The sequence below is a fragment of the Perca fluviatilis genome, chromosome 8 (assembly GCF_010015445.1).
Source record: "Perca fluviatilis chromosome 8, GENO_Pfluv_1.0, whole genome shotgun sequence".
NCBI classification, from domain to species: domain Eukaryota; kingdom Metazoa; phylum Chordata; class Actinopteri; order Perciformes; family Percidae; genus Perca; species Perca fluviatilis.
The window spans coordinates 22,684,848-22,706,335 of record NC_053119.1 but is presented as its reverse complement, the minus strand read 5'-3'; the positions used below and the strand labels follow the sequence as shown (position 1 = coordinate 22,706,335).

General features: G+C 37.2%; 1 protein-coding gene across 12 annotated transcripts; it reads left to right on the top strand.

The window, feature by feature from the left end:
• The first annotated feature begins 39 nt into the window (after nucleotides 1–39).
• On the top strand, nucleotides 40–17,175 carry parvg (parvin, gamma). Of its 12 annotated transcripts, none has more exons than XR_005639990.1 (15): nucleotides 140–258; nucleotides 381–435; nucleotides 871–953; nucleotides 2,450–2,514; nucleotides 3,147–3,249; nucleotides 3,510–3,653; nucleotides 4,416–4,531; nucleotides 4,633–4,688; nucleotides 4,764–4,798; nucleotides 4,910–4,971; nucleotides 6,970–7,038; nucleotides 7,189–7,290; nucleotides 8,495–8,567; nucleotides 13,297–14,916; nucleotides 15,401–17,175. XR_005639990.1 is itself a non-coding variant. In XM_039807955.1 (15 exons), coding segments are annotated over exons 3-15 (921 nt in total). In that variant the 5' UTR covers nucleotides 140–258; nucleotides 381–435; nucleotides 871–889; the 3' UTR covers nucleotides 14,761–15,288. The 12 variants fall into 12 exon arrangements, 10 of the variants coding, with proteins under 10 accessions (XP_039663882.1, XP_039663880.1, XP_039663889.1 ...); XR_005639989.1 differs by lacking the exon at nucleotides 15,401–17,175 and adding an exon at nucleotides 15,103–15,288; XM_039807955.1 differs by lacking the exon at nucleotides 15,401–17,175 and having other exon boundaries at nucleotides 13,297–13,327; nucleotides 14,760–15,288.
• Nucleotides 17,176–21,488: the final 4,313 nt, after the last annotated feature.

The window sequence follows — 21,488 nt, the reverse complement described above, 5'->3', positions numbered from 1 at the left end:
GAAGTAGCTTCTCTGCCACATCCTCTCATTTGTGATTAACTTCCCCTTCGACCCTGTGACATGTTATTTTCTTTTAAGATTTAGTGCCGTCAGACCTGGTACGCTGATAGACTTCACAAGAGGCTGTATTCAGGTAAAGTAGGCTACGTACAACCCTCCATTTCTTATATCCCTGTTTTGACAGTTGGTGGGGTTGACAGTTGCGGAACTCAATTCAACTGAAGTCATTCTGTCGAGTCACTCTCAAGAGTGCCGAAGGTAAGCTTTAGTCTAAAAGACTTTTTGTTTATGACCTTGTTTGAAAGTAACTGTCAACCTCAGGAAAAGGAAGCCACACACATAATAACACACTATACAATAACACTTTTCTTTTCCTGCAGGAAAAGAAAAGTTTCACTCTCCAGATCCAGGAAACAACAGTTTGACACGCTCCAGGTCACGTCTGTTTTGTCGTAGTGTGTTACTTTGCTGTTTTTTGTCTCAGACCGTATGATTAAAAGATGTTCAGAGGGAGAGGTGCAGCCCTGAAAATTTGTGGGGGATCTACAGATCTGTTGAGCAGGCTACTGAAAAAGAGAAAAGGAAGTGAGGAAACTAAACATCTTCCTTTTTCCAGTTTTACAAGTTTTTGACTTGCGCTTGTGTTTTTAGAACCTTCAGTCATAAAAAAACACTTCCAAAATCCAACAATGGAAATGCAGTGTAGTTGAGCTAAGTACAAGACTGTTCTCTTTGAACCTGAAAAGCAGGAATTTGGAGGTACAACATGAGGACACTTGCTGAGCCACTTGAGAGAGAGATACTTTCTGCCAAAAACAAAGTATTTCTTTATTCTACTGTGGTTTATATTCAAGCTCTTCTTCTCTGCAGGTTTTGCTGAGGAGAAGCGATGGAGGCTGCTGTATTTGAGTATCACAAAGAGGATGACCCTGTGGACGTTGAATCTTTTCAGGGTATGTGTTCATTTAGTAAAGATTTTCAGTCTCAGTCACTCATGATTTGTATAGTACATTTAGGTTGACATAAGTCTATCTTAATGCAGTATTCACACCTACATATGTACATTGGTTGTTGTGTCTATACTAGCAGAAATAGGAGAATTTCATATTGTACATACTGTACTTTTGGAATTGCCCACTTAATTTTGTATTATTCAGACTGCTGAAGTCTTAAATTAGCTTCTGGACCTACTGTATCCTTGAAAGGACAATTCCAGTAGTTTTGCATGTTTTAGGTTACGGTATTTCCTTTGATTTACACAACCTTTACATCACACTTAATCATTTTGCAAATCACTCTTTTGCATTTTAGACCATTTCTTCTTCAAATGTCAAGTTACTTTATCAGTTGCTGTGGTGAACCTGTAAGCCAACATTTACCTATTTACACATTCAGCAGACACGGAGCAAAATTATCATTTATTTAGAGTTTTGTTTCTGGGGAATGTGAGTCCAATATTCACCTTCTTTTGAACTATGGTCTTGTTTCCACCACCTCAATAAAATATCTGTCTCTTTAGCTGCTAAATGTTTCACTATGTTCACCAGCTAGTCACTACCTTACCATATGTCCTTTTCTTGGATTTATCACAGCTTTTTTTTTTCATCTGAAAACAGCTGACTGCATCTCTATTGAGAGCATTGATAGTGGATGAAAATAGTAAAGTTGTTTACCACTAAACCAAAACAATATGCTGAAATAGAAGCCTCTATACGTTTAGTCAATATAATATTAGATTAGTCTATATCCTTTGCCTTCCACTTCCGGGATTGCTCCAGTGCTACAGGAAATTCCACCAGATGCATGTATTTTTTGTTTCCTTCCGCGTTCTTTGTGTTGGAATTTTAAATTCGGTGGATTTATGAGGACTATGGTTAACTGCTCATCAGATCTCTGCCGGGTAAATTGAGACTATCTGTCCAATCTGACTTTTCTCTCGCACGACTATTTTTGCAGCGGCTCTGTGTGGAGTTTAGCATCGCCCATGACAATTCTGATTGGTTTAAAGAAATGCCATTAAACCAGAGCACGTTTTCCTCCCATCCCCAAATGCAATGTGGAGTCGCCAGACCCTCCTTCAGCGCGCTTTGGAGGAGGGTATGGCAAAGTGAGAATAATATTAGATTGATTAATGCAGACTAAATGTTTAGTGTGATTTATTACACAACCCATGCAAGTTTCAGGACTCTGCTCATTGCTTTTCATACCGTATGGTTTCAATGAAAACCATTGGCTGCCTGAAACAGCATGAGAAATACATCAAAAAACAATAAGGACTTCTGCGTATATTGTAGTTAAGGAGAAAACACAGGGGTTTGCCTTTTGATAAATAAAATATTCAGCTTTCTAGAAATGATAAAAGAGCTGTCAATCACAGAATTGTAGCATGTTAAAGACTGTAAAATAAGAAACTATTCCACCAATGCAGTTTGTTTATATATTCACACAGGAGAGAAGCAGAAGCTTATTCAGCCGGCGTCTTTAAAAGACCCCAAATTTGAAAAGCTAAAGGAGGTAAGAAATTAATTCCTGTTATCTACATATATAGCTGTCTGAATCTCTGTCTTATATTAAACATTTATACTTATTACTGTAACATCAAAACCCATCCTGCTGCACAGGGAGTGTGTCCTGAGTGGGCTGGAGATGAATACTACACAGGAAATACATTACAGAGCCTGCATGTATATGTGAGGAGCAAAGTGCATGAATAATATCTGATGCAGAGAGAGAGGTGAAAGGATCGGTGAAATTTTAATGAACATAATTATCAGAGGTGATGGGAGACAGAGCAGAGTCTGGATCTGACTTTAAAACAAGGTTTTGATTGGAAAATATGGCAGCACAAGTGTGTCATGCAGGCAGCAGTAAATGAAAAAAACAACTCAATTAACCATAACATGTCTAATAAAGTTGGAGAATAAAACAAACAAATAAAATATCAGTTATTTTAGGGGGGAGTATTTTGTATTTGTCATCATTTCCATCTACTTCAAGATTGTATCATCTCTGAAAATCGATAAAGAGAATAAAGAAAAACAAGGTTTCATGCTGTTTTTCATTTGGCACATTTGAAACCGAAAAATGTATGCAAGAAGATGAACGTTTTTGTTGATCTGACTGTGTGATTAATTGTGTTTGGTTAGGCACTGGTTTGTTGGATCAATAGCACTTTGAAACCAGATCACATAGTGGTTCAGAGTCTGGAGGAGGATCTGTTCGATGGCCTGGTGCTTCATCACCTGCTGTGTGAGTTAATGCACATTTGTGCAATTGTGCTGTCATTTATCATTGCCCTACTTCCATTTAATCATAATCTAAATTTGAAGATGAAAACTAACAAATGTTTCCCCTTGTTGTTTACCTAAAAGCATGTCATTTATAATATCCAAAACACAGTCCTTTCCCAGAAAAGTATAATAATACTACTACTACTACTACTACTACTACTAATAATAATAATAATAATAATAATAATAATACTAATACTAATTTCCTGATTTCCACAGCCAGATTGGCTGGTGTGCACATGTCTGTGGAGGCTATGGCACTAACCAGCCCTGCTCAGATCCGCAAGCTGGGAGTGATCCTGGAGGAGTTGGACAAGAGACTGGGCCTGCAGGACAGCAGCCAGATCAAGTGGAACGTCAAACGTGAGTCATGCAGCTGGCTGGGCTTCAACAACAAAACAACAAGAGAACAAATGTTCTGTTCTGGCATTGACTTGGAATTGCAACGGGATTTGGTACAAGCTTAAGCGTGCCATGTTAGCTTACACCAACTGTGAGGGATTTTGGTGGAGATCAACATGATGGGGTTCTGTTTTTATCACCTGTCAGTGGATTATTTTGGTGCTGGGTTAGGGAAGCAAGTGAAGACTTCAAAAAGAATTCAAATTGTATATAAATAACTGAACACCTAACTGTGAAATTCAAGTGTTTGCAGTCACTCATCTGAACTTTTCCTTCATTAATCATATAGGACTGAAAGGATGAAAAGGACTACAAGGATCAATGTCTTGTTTGGTTTTGAATGATCGTAGTGAGCACTAACCTCTGACAAAAACATTGCATTTCCTGCGACTGCTTCACAATAAAAGCCACCCCATGTTTCACCAGTTGAATGCTTTTAATGTGAAGCAGCAGAATCGTCTGCAACTACTGCAAAGAGAGGTACTGTAAATATGTATACATACAGAAAATGGCTATTGCTGAAAAAAATGCAGACCATAAACAATATCAACAGCAGGATTATAACTTAAAGTTTTCAGTATTAATTACATTTCAGTTAGGTGTTCATTTATTTATGATGATGATGATGATTCTTTGCTGCCATACTGGAAGTGTGTGAGTTCTGTCATATCAGTTTTTTATGTCTCTATGTGTGTGTTTTGTGCTCTGCTGTTCGCCTGTCAGTCATCCACAACAAAGACCTTCTGGCCACTATTCATCTGCTGGTTGCCATGGTGAGATCTTTCCAGCCTGAACTGGGTTTGCCACCAAATGTAAAAGTTGAAGTTATAGTTTTGGAAGTGAGTTTCAGCTGAAGCTTTAGCACTTTTTTCAGCACCATTTCTTTGTCTTAAACACACCTTGTGGAAGTGCTGCTCACTTTGGGTTATCTTTCATGCAGGTGAGCAGAGGTGGAATCAAATCAGATGTACAGACGGAGGTCCTGACAGAGGAAAGGTGAGCAGATTTCTGTCCGGTGTGATTGTGTGGATGTGAGAAAAACACCTCATATTTTCTTGTCTTTTTCAACAGGGATGCAGGCTCAGACTCTCTCAACAAGACTGAAAGTGAGTAAAAATCTGTCGGAGGTTGAGCAGATTTGACATTTTAAATGTCATTGAAGTGGCATTACAGCCTACAATGATTTTAACACACTTTTCTGGCTCTGGGTAACCCAGGGGAAGATCCCATCGAGCAACTGCTGAAGCTTGAGGATCACAAGGTCAACACGGTGAAGAAGGTATAACAAGGAGAGTAGAAAAAGTGCTGAGGCAGACCGGCAGTGAGAGAGTAGGCTATGTTATGCTGTTAAGATAGGAAATAAATAAGGATAATTTGTTTGTGGCCTTAAAGGACAATTCCGGCGCAAAATGAACCTACGGGTTAATAACATATGTGTACCGAGTCGAATGTTCTCTGGGATCTGTTTTCATGCTAATCGAATGCGTCTCTTTGTGTTTGAGCTATGTTACTGGTTACTGGTTGCACAGCGTTCGTCATTCGACTGCTCATGACTGTTTTCCAAAATGGTAACCTCATGTAAACATGAACGCTACCTTCTTTATAATCTCTTTTTAATAAACTGTCTGTATACTTACAAAGTTCTCAGTGCTTCGGTTTACATGTAGGGACCCTCATTATGCTACAGTTGAAGTGTGGTGCTATTTTGAGCCTTGTTAGTGGTGTAAAATAGTGATTTACCAAGTGCCCCGAAAGCTAGCGTTAGCAGCTAACCACAGGTTTGCGTTAGCTTGTTTAAAACTAGAGACGCATTCGATTAGCATGAAAATAGATCTCAGAGAACGTCCGACTCGGTACACATATGTTATTAACCCCTAGGTTCATTTTGCGCTGGTCCTTTAACTGAACCTTACATAAACACAATGAATGAAATGGTATTTTGTAGTATTTGTGACTGGATCAAAGTATTCAAACCAATTATCAATTTCAAGTGGGTTGGAAGTGCCTATATATATATATATAAATCTGCTGAGTATTGTTTTGAATAATCAATTACTCATTTGGTCTATACATTGTCATGTGTGTACCGAGTCGAATGTTCTCTGGGATCTGTTTTCATGCTAATCGAATGCGTCTCTTTGTGTTTGAGCTATGTTACTGGTTACTGGTTGCACGGCGTTCGTCGTTCGACTGCTCAGACTGTTTTCCAAGATGGCAACCTCATGTAAACATGAACGCTACTGTCTTTATAATCTCTTTTTAATAAACTGTCTGTATGCTTACAAAGTTCTCAGTGCTTCGGTTTACATGTTATGCTACCGTTGAAGTGTGGTGCTATTTTGAGCCTTGTTAGTGGTATAAAATAGTGATTTACCAAGTGCCCCGAAAGCTAGCGTTAGCAGCTAACCACAGGTTTGCGTTAGCTTGTTTAAAACTAGAGACGCATTCGATTAGCATGAAAATAGATCTCAGAGAACGTCCGACTCAGTACACATATGTTATTAACCCCTAGGTTCATTTTGCGCTGGAATTGTCCTTTAACTGAACCTTACATAAACACAATGAATTAAATGGTATTTTGTAGTATTTGTGACTGGATCAAAGTATTCAAACCAATTATCAATTTCAAGTGGGTTGGAAGTGCCTATATATATAAATCTGCTGAGTATTGTTTTGAATAATAAATTACTCATTTGGTCTATACGTTGTCATGACATAGTAAGAAAATCCCATTACAAGTTCCTAAAGCCCAAGGGGATGCCATCATATTGCTTTTATTTTGACCAACTGTCCCAAACCCAAAGAATGTCTTCAATGATTAATTGATTATTAAAATAGTTGCCATTTAATTTCCGTCATACAACAATCGATTAATCAACTAAATGTGTCAGCTCTAATTTAAATTAGGGCTGCTAATAATGATTATAATCAGACAATCTTTTCATTATTATTTGAATGTCTGATTCACCATTTAGTATTTAAAATGTGAAAACATTTTGATGCATTGTTATTATAAAAATGTAGATTATTGTTGCTTTAAAAAAGTACAATTATTACTTTCAGACCAAAAGTCGGCTTTTCTAGCTGTTCCTTGTTTTGACTTAATAATATCCAACAATGAAGGTACAATGTTTTGGAGAAAATAAATGAGGGCTTATAATCCTTCTGACGGTCCAGGTTCAAGTTTTGATGAAGAATGAAGGATGTTTAATACCCTCTGTGTCAGCTGAATAAGACCAACATGTATTTCAAACTGTCTAACTTTTTCCATTTTCAGGCCATCTTACACTTTGTCAACCAGAATATGTTGACCATGGGTCTGCAGGTGGCTGATATGGACAAACAGGTATAAAAAAACCCCAGCTGAACACAGTTTTGGAGCACTTACTGTAGAGGCTTTCCTGTAAGAATACATAAAAGATACATTGATCTCTTCCCTTGAGATTATATCACCTTCATTAGATGGGCTCCAATGTCTGGTGTATTTTCTGTCTAGTTTGCTGACGGTGTGATTCTGCTGCTGCTGCTCGGACAACTGGAAGGCTTCTTCATCCCGCTCTATGACTTCAACCTGACACCTGTCAATCACTCTGAGATGGTACAGTATGGATTCCTGACACATTAAGGTAGTAAGGGCATTGCATTCTGGTTCACTTTTTAGTATCATCATCATTATACTGCCTAAATGCTCACAGGTGATTGTATATAGTTATAAAAAATCAACCGGTCAAAAGAGAAATTTCCAATTTCAATTAAAACTAAAATTGATTTCATTTTTGTGAAAATGTAGATATACACAGATTACATTATTCTAATTAAAAAGTACTATACTGTAAGATCATAAAACAGTTTTCATTTCTAATTTCAGCTAATCTAATTTTCCACAAGAGCACAGTGGCTAATGAGCTACAATACTGAAACCTGATCCAAAAATCATGCCTATTGCAATATTAGATATGATAAAATTAATATTTTACAATTAATAAAAGTACATGCATAATTACTGCTCTGTCACTTATAATGATATCTTTGATCTTACTTTACTTGAAGCAATAGGAGGAGTCTATGAAACAGTTATGACCCTTTTATCACAGATATGAAGAGTTTATGAATAACTTACTATATAAAAGACACTCTGACACGCCATATTATATATGATATTTGATACCTTTAAAACTAAATACATTTTTTTTTAATAAAAAACATTCTTGTTATAAACACATTATTTATCAGCCTGATCCACAATACATAATAGTAGAATATTTCTCACACTGCAATGCGCTTATTATATCTGTACAATGACTTATGGCACAATTCAGTTGTTACCCTTTATGTTTTACCATTTATAGCCAATATGTTACATCATAAAATCATCAAAGTGTTATGTAGGCTACATTAATCTATCAATGATTCTAATCCAATAAGATAACATGAATGTAAAATAAGCCATTGTGCATTATGAGTACTTTTACTTTTGGTACTTTAAGTAGTTTTGTACTTTTTGAATGAAAAGAGTTTTTTCTACACTGTTGTATTGACACTTTTACGTAAGTAAAAGATCTGAATACTTCTTCCACTACCTAATAGATAGTTGGTTATACTTTATAATACAAATAACTATAGCAACTATAAAATATCACCACATACTGTATATAGAGATAATAATGCTTAACCATAAGTACACTAAAATATATTAGTGGGTACATTTCACAACAGAATTACATATATTTGTATTACTAATTTCAGTGAAAATGTGGTGCCTGGATTTTGTGTTTGACATTTTTTCTCTCTCTTACCTCTAGCTCCACAATGTGACCTTGGCCTTGGACCTCCTTAATGACGCAGGCCTTCAAGTGTCCAGCATTGATCCACAAGGTTAGGAACTTACACACACAGACTGCTCACACAATACTGTATACAGACAACAGATTTTACTCAAATTAAAATGCCACGCACCGAGGGAGAAAAAAACAAAAACAGAAGTGCCTGCGAGTAAAATGATTGTAACAGAAAAACACCAGAGCTCCAAGACAGCAATGTCAAACTAACAAAGATGATGTAAACTATCAAAAGCATTTATCTGTATGATGGGGAAACGCCAAAATCAGTTTGTATATCAGTGAAGGACGGGGGGATCGCCCCAGTAGTTTGAGTTAATCTCCACTGCTCGGTGGAGTGTGGGTTTGACAGTGTTTTGGAGGGGAAAATGGAATTGCTTGCGGAATACAAATGAGTGTGACTCGTGTCTCAATGAGTATCACTGCGGATGATTGGCTCAGTCCAGGGTCATCATCATTCATTTAGAGAGGAGGAGCGAGGGAGGCGGTTTCAAGGGGACAATGTCACTCTGGTGCCTGTTGATAGACACAGGGATTTAACCTCACAGCTCTGGCTACATCTACTCTGTGTGTGTGTGTGTGTGTGTGTGTGTGTGTGTGTGTGTGTGTGTGTGTGTGTGTGTGTGTGTGTGTGTGTGTGTGTGTGTGTGTGTGTGTGTGTGTGTGTGTGTGTGTGTGTGTGTGTGTGTGTGTGTGTGTGTGTGTGTGTGTGAAGATACGTTATCTGTATTCATGAGCATTGCCACTGCATGCCACCCAGTTATCAGAATGATTCCAGAAATATATTATGATTGTATCTGTGCACTGTGAAAAGTCCTCCTTAATTTTGTGTTTGTCAGTTTCAACTTGCAACTGTCAGTTATCAGATTTCCCAATGTAAAATCAGGAGTTCATGATTTGTGGCATAAACTTATGAGTGTGAGCATTCACCCAAATAATCGTATAACAGTGAAAGAATTACATTATGGAAACTTTCTCTTTGATTGAGAGTATGGCATGCTGTCGTTCGTAAATTTGGGGACTCAAAGGTCTATTTCAGAGAAAATTTTAAACGAGTACCTCTTCACAATTAGTTATTGAACGACCGATATGAACTTTGATATGAACGACCGATTAAAACAAAAATCTAAATCTTTCAATATGACCATGCCCCGATGCACAACGCCAGGTCCATAAAGAAATGTTTTTTCCCAGTTTATCGTGGAAGAACCTGCACAGAGCCCTGAACCTTAACCCCATCCAACGACCTTTAGGATGAACTTTTAACACCGACCTTACTAATGCTCTTGTGGCTGAATGGGAGCAAATCCCTGCAGCCAAAACATCCTGAATCGAAGACGAGTTATAGAAGGCTGTTACGGCAACATTTTAAGGCCCATGGTTTTGGAATGAGATTGAGATCAACAATCACGTATGGGTGTCCACTTTTGGCCATGGGGAGTAAATCAATCAATAGCAAATGGATCTAGATCACTTCCCTGCAGAGCCATTATTGATACATGCTCTGTATTCTCTCTGAGCTTGAATCACGATCACTAAAACTTCTCCACAATATTGCCAGGCAGCCATGCAGCATGTAATCGTGAAGTAAATCCTTAACATGATAACTGTTAATGTAAGAACCAGCACAATTAATCTAAGCCAAGAGCAAGTGGCTAATTTAATTCATTTTTAGTGTCTTTTTAATTACCGTCATAATTGCTCTGATGGAATGAGGATTCCCAGCACTGAGAGTCTAAAACGGGAGCGCACTGTGTGCATTAATTAGGTTAGCCAGTGGTGGAGTCAATCTTAATGTCACATTTATTCAGTTAGTGCATCTCACAACATAGTGCAATTTTGTTGGGATCCCGTCTCACCAAGGACATGTTGATTAAATGTCCATCTAATGTTTTTTTTTTTTGCCCTCCTGGTCTATGACCTGTTAGGATGGATTGTGAGAATAGTCATTAGCTAACGTTGGTAAAAGCATCCTTGTGTTTTCGCTGCCGGTATATCCTAATGGTCCATTATAAATATACACACTAAATGTCCCCTGTGGATTGTGTGGCAGATATTGTCTCTCAGAACGACACTGCCACCTTGAAGGTCCTGTACGCCCTGTTCAAGAAGCACAAAGGGAAATGAGAGAGGAACTCAACAACCAGGGAGCTGAAGAAAAGTGGAGTTTTTGACTAGCTTGTGGTTTCTTCTGTCTCTAAACTGTTAAAAAGGCTGTACATTATTTAAATGGTAAAGGAAGACTAATTAGACATATTGCTGTTGCTCTCAAGCTAATTTAAAATAAGTACAAGATGCTAAAGTAGCTTTAGCAAGTTATTTGTGTCTAAGGGCCTGATATGAGCAGCATTTATGACAACATTTTAGTTGAAATCAACACGTCACCAGTCCTCCACCACCACCTACTTTTTGAGGATAGGTCGATACAAGGCTAGACTACCAACCAGGCTAAGTGGGCAAACAGAGCAAAGCAAGCAGGCAACAGCCCCAGGGCCCCAAAAGCCCCATGTGTCCTGTGTGTCAACTAGTTGTAAATAATTTGACTAATTGCAAAATTGTTTATGTATTTCCACCACTGTGAAATCAATGGCTGTGGCTCAGGAAATTTCTAAATTCATCAGTTCAGATGGAGTATAGTAGCCCCTTAAAATGGATCAGCATACATTTTTGCCTTTTTACCTTTTGTGGATGGTAGTGTAGCCCAGTGTTATTTCTTTTTTCCGCTATCTCTTGCTCTCTTTCCTTCTCTTTATTTCCTTTTCAGTCTGACACTGCTGGAACATGGCACTTTTCATTCTTGCCATAGAAAACCATCATCCTTGACTGCCACTTCTTAATAGACAATGTGAATTTATTTCTCTGCTTCCTCCATGTGTTCCTGCTGACAGTCTGTGACATCCTCTTTTTCTAGTCAGTGAAAAATGGTGGGATTTAAAAAAAAAACTTTTTTTTCATTGAATTATTCACAACTCCATGTCACACACATGTAGACGCAGCGATGGAGGAAGGCTCAGAGAATGAGAGACAGACAATAGATGTGATTCCATCAAAGCAGATTTTGCTTTTTATATCAATTATGTGTTGAATAAAAAAAAAAGGTTGGACTACAACTGGAAAAATCCACTTAATTATCTTCTGTGTTGCAAAGACGTGTCATTTCTTGGATTAAAAGAAATGTATGCTAACCATTAGTGACTTGTTAAATAATATCTGTCCACCACTGCCACTCTGGTTTAGTTTAGTGTATTAGCAAATTGCAGCATGAGTTTCTTTGTTTTTGTCTTCAGGTTAAACAACAAACAACCACTTTCATACTTCTTATTCAGTTCACCCAGTTTTCATGCAAATGTGTTTGTCGACATTCAGGAAGCCAATTTATTTCTTTCCACCAAGGTGATGGAAAATTACCATTTTATTTCCCCTGACATTTCAAAAAGATTGTATAAAATGTGCTTGGCAGTCAGATAGAAACATACTGTATAGCAAGAGACAGACAGATAGAAAGAGACATGTAGGTGTGTGTTGCTCTTGTTAATCGTGTAAATGTCTGTTGGCAGTTAAAGTATTATAAAATAAAAATGGCTTCTCTTCTATTTTCCAATTTACAACTTATCATCCTGAGTGATTGTACAGTAAACTATATTTGTTTGTTGAAAATGTACTTGCACAATCATTTGTAAAAGGCAAAACCCATACTCGGTCGAGCCATTAATGAACACAGCTGCAATAAAATGCTCTCTTTTATGCATTTTAAGACCTCTCAAATACAAATGGTATGGTCATTTCATAGTCATGTATACCATCCACTCACATTATGCTTGCTTATCTTTAAGATTAGGTGGTCTATAAAAACATGTGGCACTAAATCTTTCTGCAAACTGCCTACTTTTATGTAACTGCCTTCACCTCCTCTGCCTCCTCCTGTATTTACATTCATTGTATGTGAACGTTTGTTGAAATGCCTGTTCATATTTATCAAATGTGTATTTCAGGGTCAGTCAGAAGGCTCACAGACAGTCTGTGTCAAGCATGCTTATATATGTTTCAAAGCATAAAACGTGTATTATTGTTGTTGCAATAAATGGTTAAAACCTTGGTGATAGTGTCCTGCTCTTGCCTCAAAGGAAGTGAATGGACTGTTTGTGCAGAGACAACTGAACATTCTAATAGAATCTGTAAATGACATGGATTAAATATTCATAGAAATTTACAAAAACCTAGTGTATGCTTTATATTGTGTTATTGTGTTATATAGTGTTTGCTTTTCTATATAGCTAGGTGACAGGTTACAGTCTTGTTTCAGATATAATTGTCAGCATCACCAAGTTATCTGCTTTGCTGATATGCTAAATCCTTGTGTACTGTAAATTGCAATTGTAATATTGTACTGTGTGTATAATATTGTGAGTTAATCCTTTGAATATGTGCATTTTAGCCACCCTGAATCAATCGAGGCAAGGATGTGAAATGTTCAGAATATTGAAACAATCAATACACAATGTGGTACAGTATGTGCAAACGTGTGTGGCTTTGACATGCATTTGCGATGATCTTTAAGACACACAACAATGTGAGTTCAAGTCAAGTGAGATTAATTTCTTTTAGCCACTGTATACATATCAGCGAAAAGGTCACAGCTTTTCTGTCATCACTGTCTAATCCATTAGAACAAACAAGGATAAATTACAGGATAAACGTTTGAGGGATTAAACCTGTTCTGCTCCAACGACAAAACCTTCTTCTTCTTCTTCCTCTTCTTCCATTAGGACACCACAACACCACTGACTCGTCAACATGGTAAGACAATTACTGTACAGAAATAACATATTGCCTATTAAGCAAGAGCTGAGAATGTTATAGGAATCATTTTCTACATTTTTCCAAGGCTACTGTGAGTATATATTATTGCCTGAGGTGACCAAACCAGAGGATTTCTCATAAACTGACTTTATTTTATACCATGTTTTATTTTTTTTTGAGAAAACAAATGATGTCCCCCTGCAACACTGAAGCCCATCCAAAATGTTGATGGAAAACATGAGTCATATCTGCCTAACTTGTCACACTGAACAGATGCATCTCTCTGTGGATGAAAAGTGGAGCAGAGCTAACAAAGCAGCATCACTCTGAGTATTCAGCTGCTGTATTGTATGTGCGTATGTTTATGTCAGTTATCACAGAAGTGACAGTATCATGGGAGTGTTAAACCTAAAGAACCATGAGACTTAACACTACTGTTGTAATTAATCCAAACAGCTCATCCAAGATGTGATCAACGCAGTCAAATTTATCTGTGTAGCACATTTTATACACTGTCCATTACTCAACATAAAAATTATGAGAGACACAAGATAAATAATTACAAAAAGGATATATGGGGTTTCAAGATGATCAACAGAACAGTGGTGGAACAGCTTAGTATTCATTGACAAATGCAACGTGTGATGAGTCCAGAGTGGACACAGCTTCATTTTAAAAGCCGCTATAATCCATATTTCTATTTTAACAATGGTTAAAATTACTATGTGTAATGTGAAAGGCAGCCGCTTTTGGCAACAAACCCACAGTTTTATCACCCTCAGCTCTACGGAGCATGGTGTCTTTTTAGTGTCATTATCCATGTTCCCATCATTTTATCAGCATTTTAATGCTGCACAGCTGTATGGAAGCAGCAAAATTTTATAATACTTCATCAGTTGCGCAAAAAAGTTGTAATGGTTCGCTTAAGGTGGTTTTTGCCTTTGGCGAAAAAGAGTTTCTGCTACCCCCAAGTGGCAAAAACAAAACCTCATAAAGTGAAATTTTCATGCCATGGGACCTTTAAAGGCTCATGAGGTAAAAGGGTTGGGCTCTGGGGACAACTGGATTAAGATTTAAAAAAAAAAAATTTGTAAATGAAACTGCAAGGGGTAAATCAATCAAGTTAAAAGTCGTTTTTATTTTTTATGGAGCTAGAACAGTGACCTGTGGTATTGAAAATAAAAATTGGCATTGAAACAACAAATATTGGCACTGAAAAATGTTGAACTGAAATATAAAACAGAAACATTAAAAGTTATAATCTCACAATCCTATTATATTATTTCAATTAGACATTTTTTTGCATTATGATAGGTTTTTCAATTTCAATGTCAATTTTTTCTTGATATCTGTCTTTTTTCAGTAACATGTTTTTTTTTACGCTGTCACGGCTTTTCAGTTTCAACTTTCTGTCACCCTTTTGGTGTAGAGAGGAGGGGCTTGAGGGGAGGGCCAAAGAGGGCACGGTTTACATATAATTTGCATATTGGCGAGAGACCGCACCTCCACAGACATCCTCACAGATGCATTATAACCACATATCTGCAATGGCTTCCTTAAGTTCACCTGGAAACTCCAAATCTCAAGTAAGTCTGTTTATCTGTTTTTCCCATAGAAGCGGGCTGGTTTAGTGTTATCTTTTAATGTAAGCTGTGCTGTTTTGGTAGAGGTTAGCTGAACAAGCACTAACGCTAGCTAATACCACATCAGCTAGCCCACTTGGGGGTTTAAAGTGATAGTGCACTGATTGAGTTTTGGTATTTATCTTGTAGGGTGGAGCACTTGTGCCGTGATGTGTCTTTAAGAGGATTGCCTGCTAGATCCCCAGTCTGCATTTATTTTGTGCCCACTATACAGTATATTTGTACCATGCCTCCAGAGGAACCTTGACACTTTCCCAGACTTCTCCAGGACCCTGTGCAGCTTAAAAATGTTCAATTAAACCTTTTTTAAATTTTGTTTTTTTATATTAATTATGTAAATTATGTAAAAAACTAAAAAAGTGTAATTGTTTTGTGAAGTATTCTAAAAGCAATTGCAGAGTCTTTTAACATTACTTGTCAATTACAGGATATACAAGATTTTTCTTGGAGTGGGACCATGACCAAAATTACTGGCATAACATAACAGTAGTCTGCCAGTAATTTTACCACCCATCCAGTGCCCTCTGGGGCTGCGCAGACTATGGCAGAACTGAGGGCAGCCATTAACCCTTTGACTGCATCCGAGGACAATGGCGGATAGCTTTACAAGACTGCACTTAACTATGTGATTCTTCACACATAAACATGGTAGAATAACACAGGAAACCATTTGTTGTTATTTTTTAATAACAACAATATGATAAAATGATAAATGAAATGATAAATACCACTTTACTTTATATGTAGTACTGATTTTAATTCTAAACAGTTTTTGAAATGACATGCATTTACAGTACATGGACTCCAGCAAAACAGTTAAAGCTGTACCGTTTCAATGAATAACAAATAAATATATTCAAGTAAGAATTTGACTCTATATTGCATAACAAATTAAATGCAATGATATTGCATATGAGGGTTGATGTCTACTGGCCTATGCACAAGGGTACAAGTCCCATTTCATGACTTAAAACAATGTAAGTTTAAAACACTGTGTACAAGTGTAAATAGTCAAAATCCAGAGGCTGACGTTGCAGAACTTCCTGAAGCCTTTTCAGCAGTCTCTCCATAAATTGCCTCCCAGTCGAAGGTGCCCGTAATTATACACAACTTATTGAAATTGAGAAAATGAGAAATGAAAAAGTTATGCCTTTAATCCAGAAATACCACAGAAATACTTGTGGCAAGTGGCAAGTTTATACATATAAACCAATAATATTTTTGACCGATTAACACTATCAGTTAAACAGTAAAAAAAATATTGTACTGGACTGGTTTACATGATAATGTTAACTGTTATGTTCAGCTAAGGCAGTTTGTCAGTAACAATGTTTTCCCAGGTTAAAGAGATGTCAGTGAATGCGTTATGCCTGTTAGTGAGTGCCCCACGATGTAAATTCACCCATGTTGAATACTACTAGTTTAAACAACATTGGGTATCAACAGTGATTCAGTGTTTATACTGCAGCGTTACAGCGTTGCAGTATAAACACTGATTCACCTTTCAAAATAGAAACATAATTCAACGGTGATTCAACCATGAACCATGACGTTGTTCCAACCATAAATAAACGTTGAAATGCCGGCTGGGTATAACACATCTGTAAGAAGGTGCGGTCTCTCAACAGTATGCAAATTATCCGTAAACTGCACCCTCTTTGTCATCATAATGCAAACAAATTTCAAAGTGAAATACAATATTAGCATTGTGAGATTATAACTTATTTATGTTTGTGTTGTTTGTGTGTTTATTTATCATTTGAAAAATTTTCAGTGCCAATATTTGTTGTTTCAATGCCAATTTTTATTTTCAATACCACAGGTCACTGTCACTGTTCTAGCTCCATAGTTTTTGAGAGGCGGATTACTAATAAGACAAATTTGAAATCAAGGTTAAAGGAACTTAACTGTCCATTATGCGCACTAAACAACACAGCATAAGTGACCACACTGTACACTGTTTGATCCAGACTGAGCTAAGGAGAAAGAATCATTTATGTCGAACTGTCAGTCTCTGTTTCCAGAATGAAAACAGTGATGGGCTAGATGAGCTCAATCAAGGGTCAGTGACTGGTAAAAGGTCAAAGGTCACCTCCTCTGTTGGTTTGGGTGAACCAGTGGGACCTTTAAGCCACTGACACACCAACCCAACGGCCGACCGTTGGCAGAAAAGGCAGTTGGACTGATCAGTCGGCTCCCCGAGGTCCAAAAAGTACCTCAGACGCCGACTTGAGCGTATGTTCTGCGCGTGCGCGAGACGTAATACGTCTCCATAACAGTAGGCGCCGCTAATCTGTATTGTCACCCAAAAAATGAAAACCGGCAGCTGATTGGACGAACACATCACGTGGGTCTGGCTGCTCCCAGATTTTTCAACCGGGCATAATGGTGGCTTCGTTCAGAATACGATCTCATATTTTACGAAGATAGTTCACCGAAACGTGTTTATGAAAACATTTTAAGTGAGAAATAGACCATGCCGTTGTTGAATCTGTCTTCATTTCAGATCGACAAAGGTCAGTTTAAAAGATTTTCGTCAGATTTTGAGAGGTTTAGTCACACTCATCCCGATCGTCATTTTCCGGGTTAGCACTCCACCAATCAGATTGGTCATTTGAGTCCGACTGCCCACCCTCCGACCCAGAAAGTCAGAAGGCTGACAGCTCCTCCAACGGACAACGGCACAGAACACACCGAACAGACTCGAGTCACTGACCTCGCCAGTCAGGGTCATTAGAGAACTACAATACAACCAACACAGTTACAGTACAGGACTGTTCAGAGCACCAGTGAAAGAAGTCTACAACGTCAGACTATTTCACAGCTTCTCTGCTCATAATGGGTCTTGCATCAGTGTGAAAAATAACAAGCATTTTGTGTGTGCCGCAACACTAAAAAATAATTATGGAAGTTGATTATGTTTCAAATGCACTCATTGTAGGTGGTAGGGGATAAGGTTTGTATGAAAATCGCAGGAAAGAAATCAACATTCAGTCATTCCAATATCTAGGATTAAATCTCTTGTGGTTTTATATGTGTATTTACAAATAATGTATTGTCTTGGTGTAAGAAAGTAGCAATTTATGATCATGTTTTATGTATTTTATTTAATTATGAGTGAGTTGTATCAAAAGCTTATACTATACTTACTAATTTATATCAGAAGTCACCATATGAAGTCTATGTTTGACAGTAAACAAATACCCTAATTTCCACTCAAGATCTCGAATGTAATGATGTCCTAAAATATGTATGAGTCTTGTCATTTATGCCATTTGTTACATGATCTCGTAAAGAAGTTACCACCAGTTTCTGTCAATATAAAAAAAAAGATGCATCGGTGGCATTTGAATTCTGCCAAAAAAAAAACACAGCCCATTATTTTTCTCCCAAGAGTGAGCTTGTTATTTTGCCGAAAATAAATTATATTTAATATTCACACTTCCTCTTTGGTGCTGTGACCCAGGAGGATATAATAAAGAGTGATTCTGTTTACCCTCATTTCTTTATGCTATAAACTACTGACTACTAGCTGACTACTGATTCTCTTGCAGGTAAATTGTCCTCTACACTTGACCCATCCTCAGTATTTGTTGTGAGCCAGGGCTTTAGCAGCTGATACCAAACACAGGCGTCTTGTGATAAGTGATAGGTCTGTGATGGAAAGAGAGTCATGCATACAAAATCCACACAGAAAAGAACCAGTAGTAATGATTAAGATAAAGCTCTAATGTAATATATAACCTTTGAAATAACACAATCAATTTTCAACGTTTGTCCTCATTTTAACCCTCACATGCTGTGTTGGAGTCAGAAGGTAATGGTATAAGTCTGGGAGAGATTAAAGCTCAAACACCTGCAAGGTGTAATATGGAGTTTGAGCAAACTGTACAGTAGGAGAACCATACTACAGTAATTATAGACTCAGTGTTAACTATTAGACTAAATAAATACAGTGAAAGACATAAAATAAATTTCACTTGAATAATCACAGACAAATAGGTCATATAACCATGACATTGTGAAACAGCCAATACATTTTCAACACTCAGCTCATGATTATGAAATGTTATTTCCGCTTGCCTCTTTGCAAAGAGTTTTATGACGTTTTTATTTCACAATGCCATTAATTTTTTTTTTATCATAAAGTCTCTCTGCCAATCACAAGACAAACAGGCAAGAGCCTATAATGTTTTTGTCTTTTATTGTGAAGCCCTTTAGAAAATAATAATAATTCCTTCAGTTTCAATAGGGCCTTCGCCGCTGTCGACGCTCAGGCCCTAATAATCTCCTCTCTTTCATTGGTTCCAACCCAGACATCTGATGACATATGTGTATGTTTTAATTTTGCTGTCCATAACAGCACTCAGTATGAGCAGAGCTTTCATTTGAGCCTAATATTAAGGCTCTTTGACGATTTTGAAAAAATGACATTTAAAGAGCCAAAAATTGGCGGCCATCTTGAATTTGAAGGTCAAAAATAGGTCAAATCAATAAATCTTTATCATTTATGAATTACTTGACCCAAATAGACTCAGAAACCATTATGCAGTACTGTGGGCAAAACCATTAAAAAGTTAATTTCCAGCTAGGCTGACGTCAGCCATTTTGGATATAGGGCTCCCAAAAATTTTCCCCACATTTTTGAGAGGGGCACCCAGGCTAATTTCTTTTTTTAACCTTCATAGATGACAAATCCAGTGAGAAACAAACCTTTCCTCTCCACGGTCACGGAACTGCTATAGATGACCCAACTACTTTGGGATGTCTGACCTATAAAGGTGCAATACAAATAAACTTCACATAACTGGCTCTGCCTTTTTTTTCTTGATTGACAAAGATGTTGTGATGAATTATAAGGAAAATCTTAACTGTGAAAATGGCATTGTGAAATACAAACAGACAGAAAGGGGGCATTGTGAAATTATGACATGCAATAAAACTCTTGTTTTCTGTTGTTGTATTGGCTTGTGTCATAGTTGCATGGTCATATTTATATATGGATAAATCTATTGTTATAGTGACGTTTATTTACGTTAAAAACGTAAAAACAACCAGTTAGGGGAACCTGGGTAGCTCACCTGGTTGAGCAGGCGCCCATATATAGAAGTTTACTCCTCGACACAGCGGCCGCAGGTTCAACTCCCAACTGCGGCCCATTGCTGCATGTCATCCCCCCTCTCTCTCCCCTTTCATGTCTTCAGCTGTCCTGTCAAATAAAGGCCTAAAATGCCCCCCCCCCCAAAAAAAGTGTGTGAAAACACTCCCAATATATAATCTTCTATAAAAAATCTTACCTCTGAACACCCACACAAGTGTTTTCAGTTATTCTCTGCTCAGGTTGAAAGTGGGCCAGAGCTTTTTAATGAGAACTTATTAGGTTACAAATCTTTTCTACCATTAAGGATGATACATGTGTCATTTGTCCTGCCCTATCAGGTGTAACAACATTAACAGGGGACTCAGGAAGAAGTCAATCATTGTCAGTATGTTCTACAAAGATATTAATAGCTTGGTTATAATTAATCTCAATACCTCTAAAAGCTTTCAAATTAATAAAGGGGTCAGGCCCTATCTCCCCCTTCTTATTTATTTTAGTCACCGAATTATTGTCGCTTAACTGACAGAAATTTTGAAGGAATCTCAATATTTGGTAAGGAGTTAAAAATGTCCCAATTGGCAGATGACATTATGATTTTTCACTAACGAGTTATGTAACTCTATTAACTTGATAGACCAATTTTCCAAGGCTTCAGGTTTAACACTGAATATGTCCAAATGTGAAATCTTACCTCTGCATGGTTGTGATGATTGTGTAATTGGAAATATCCCAGTTAAGGATTCTGTTAAGTATCTGGGCATATTTATAATTTGAAATATTATTGCTAGACAACATCTACATTTTTCAAGTAGACTAAAGAAGACTAAAACTATTTTTAACATCTGGCTTCAAAGGGATTTGTCTATTTGTCTATTTGTCTATTTGTCTATTTGTCTATCTCCTCTCCAAAGCAACTACCACAAAAAAAAAAAACCCAAACCTTAAGAGGGCCTACACAATTAATTTAAAAAACTATTATATATTTTTTAAACAAGGTTTATTTATTCATTTTCAGTTATGAACAACACAGTTTATGCAGCAATCACAGGTCACATAGATTTGAACAAAATCCCTCCCACCTTCCCAACCGTCCCACCCCCAGGTAGCAGGCAGTCAAGAGTAATATGACTTACCAAGGGTTACACACATCAACAATAAAAAAGAAAGAAAAAGAATAGAAAAATAACTAATAAAGAATTGAGAAAATAAATAAATAAAATAAAAATTAAGTTAAGTGCAGCAAGAACACTAATGCAAGCAAAAGAGGATGAAGGACAGTCAGCTGAAGTCAGATTGTATGTTGATCCCTTATGGTTAGTAACTGAGCATCCAACCCATCTATAAAGTCTAAAAAGGGCCTCCAAGTCAAATAAAATTTTGAAGTAGATCCTCTCATGGTGTAACAGATCTTTTC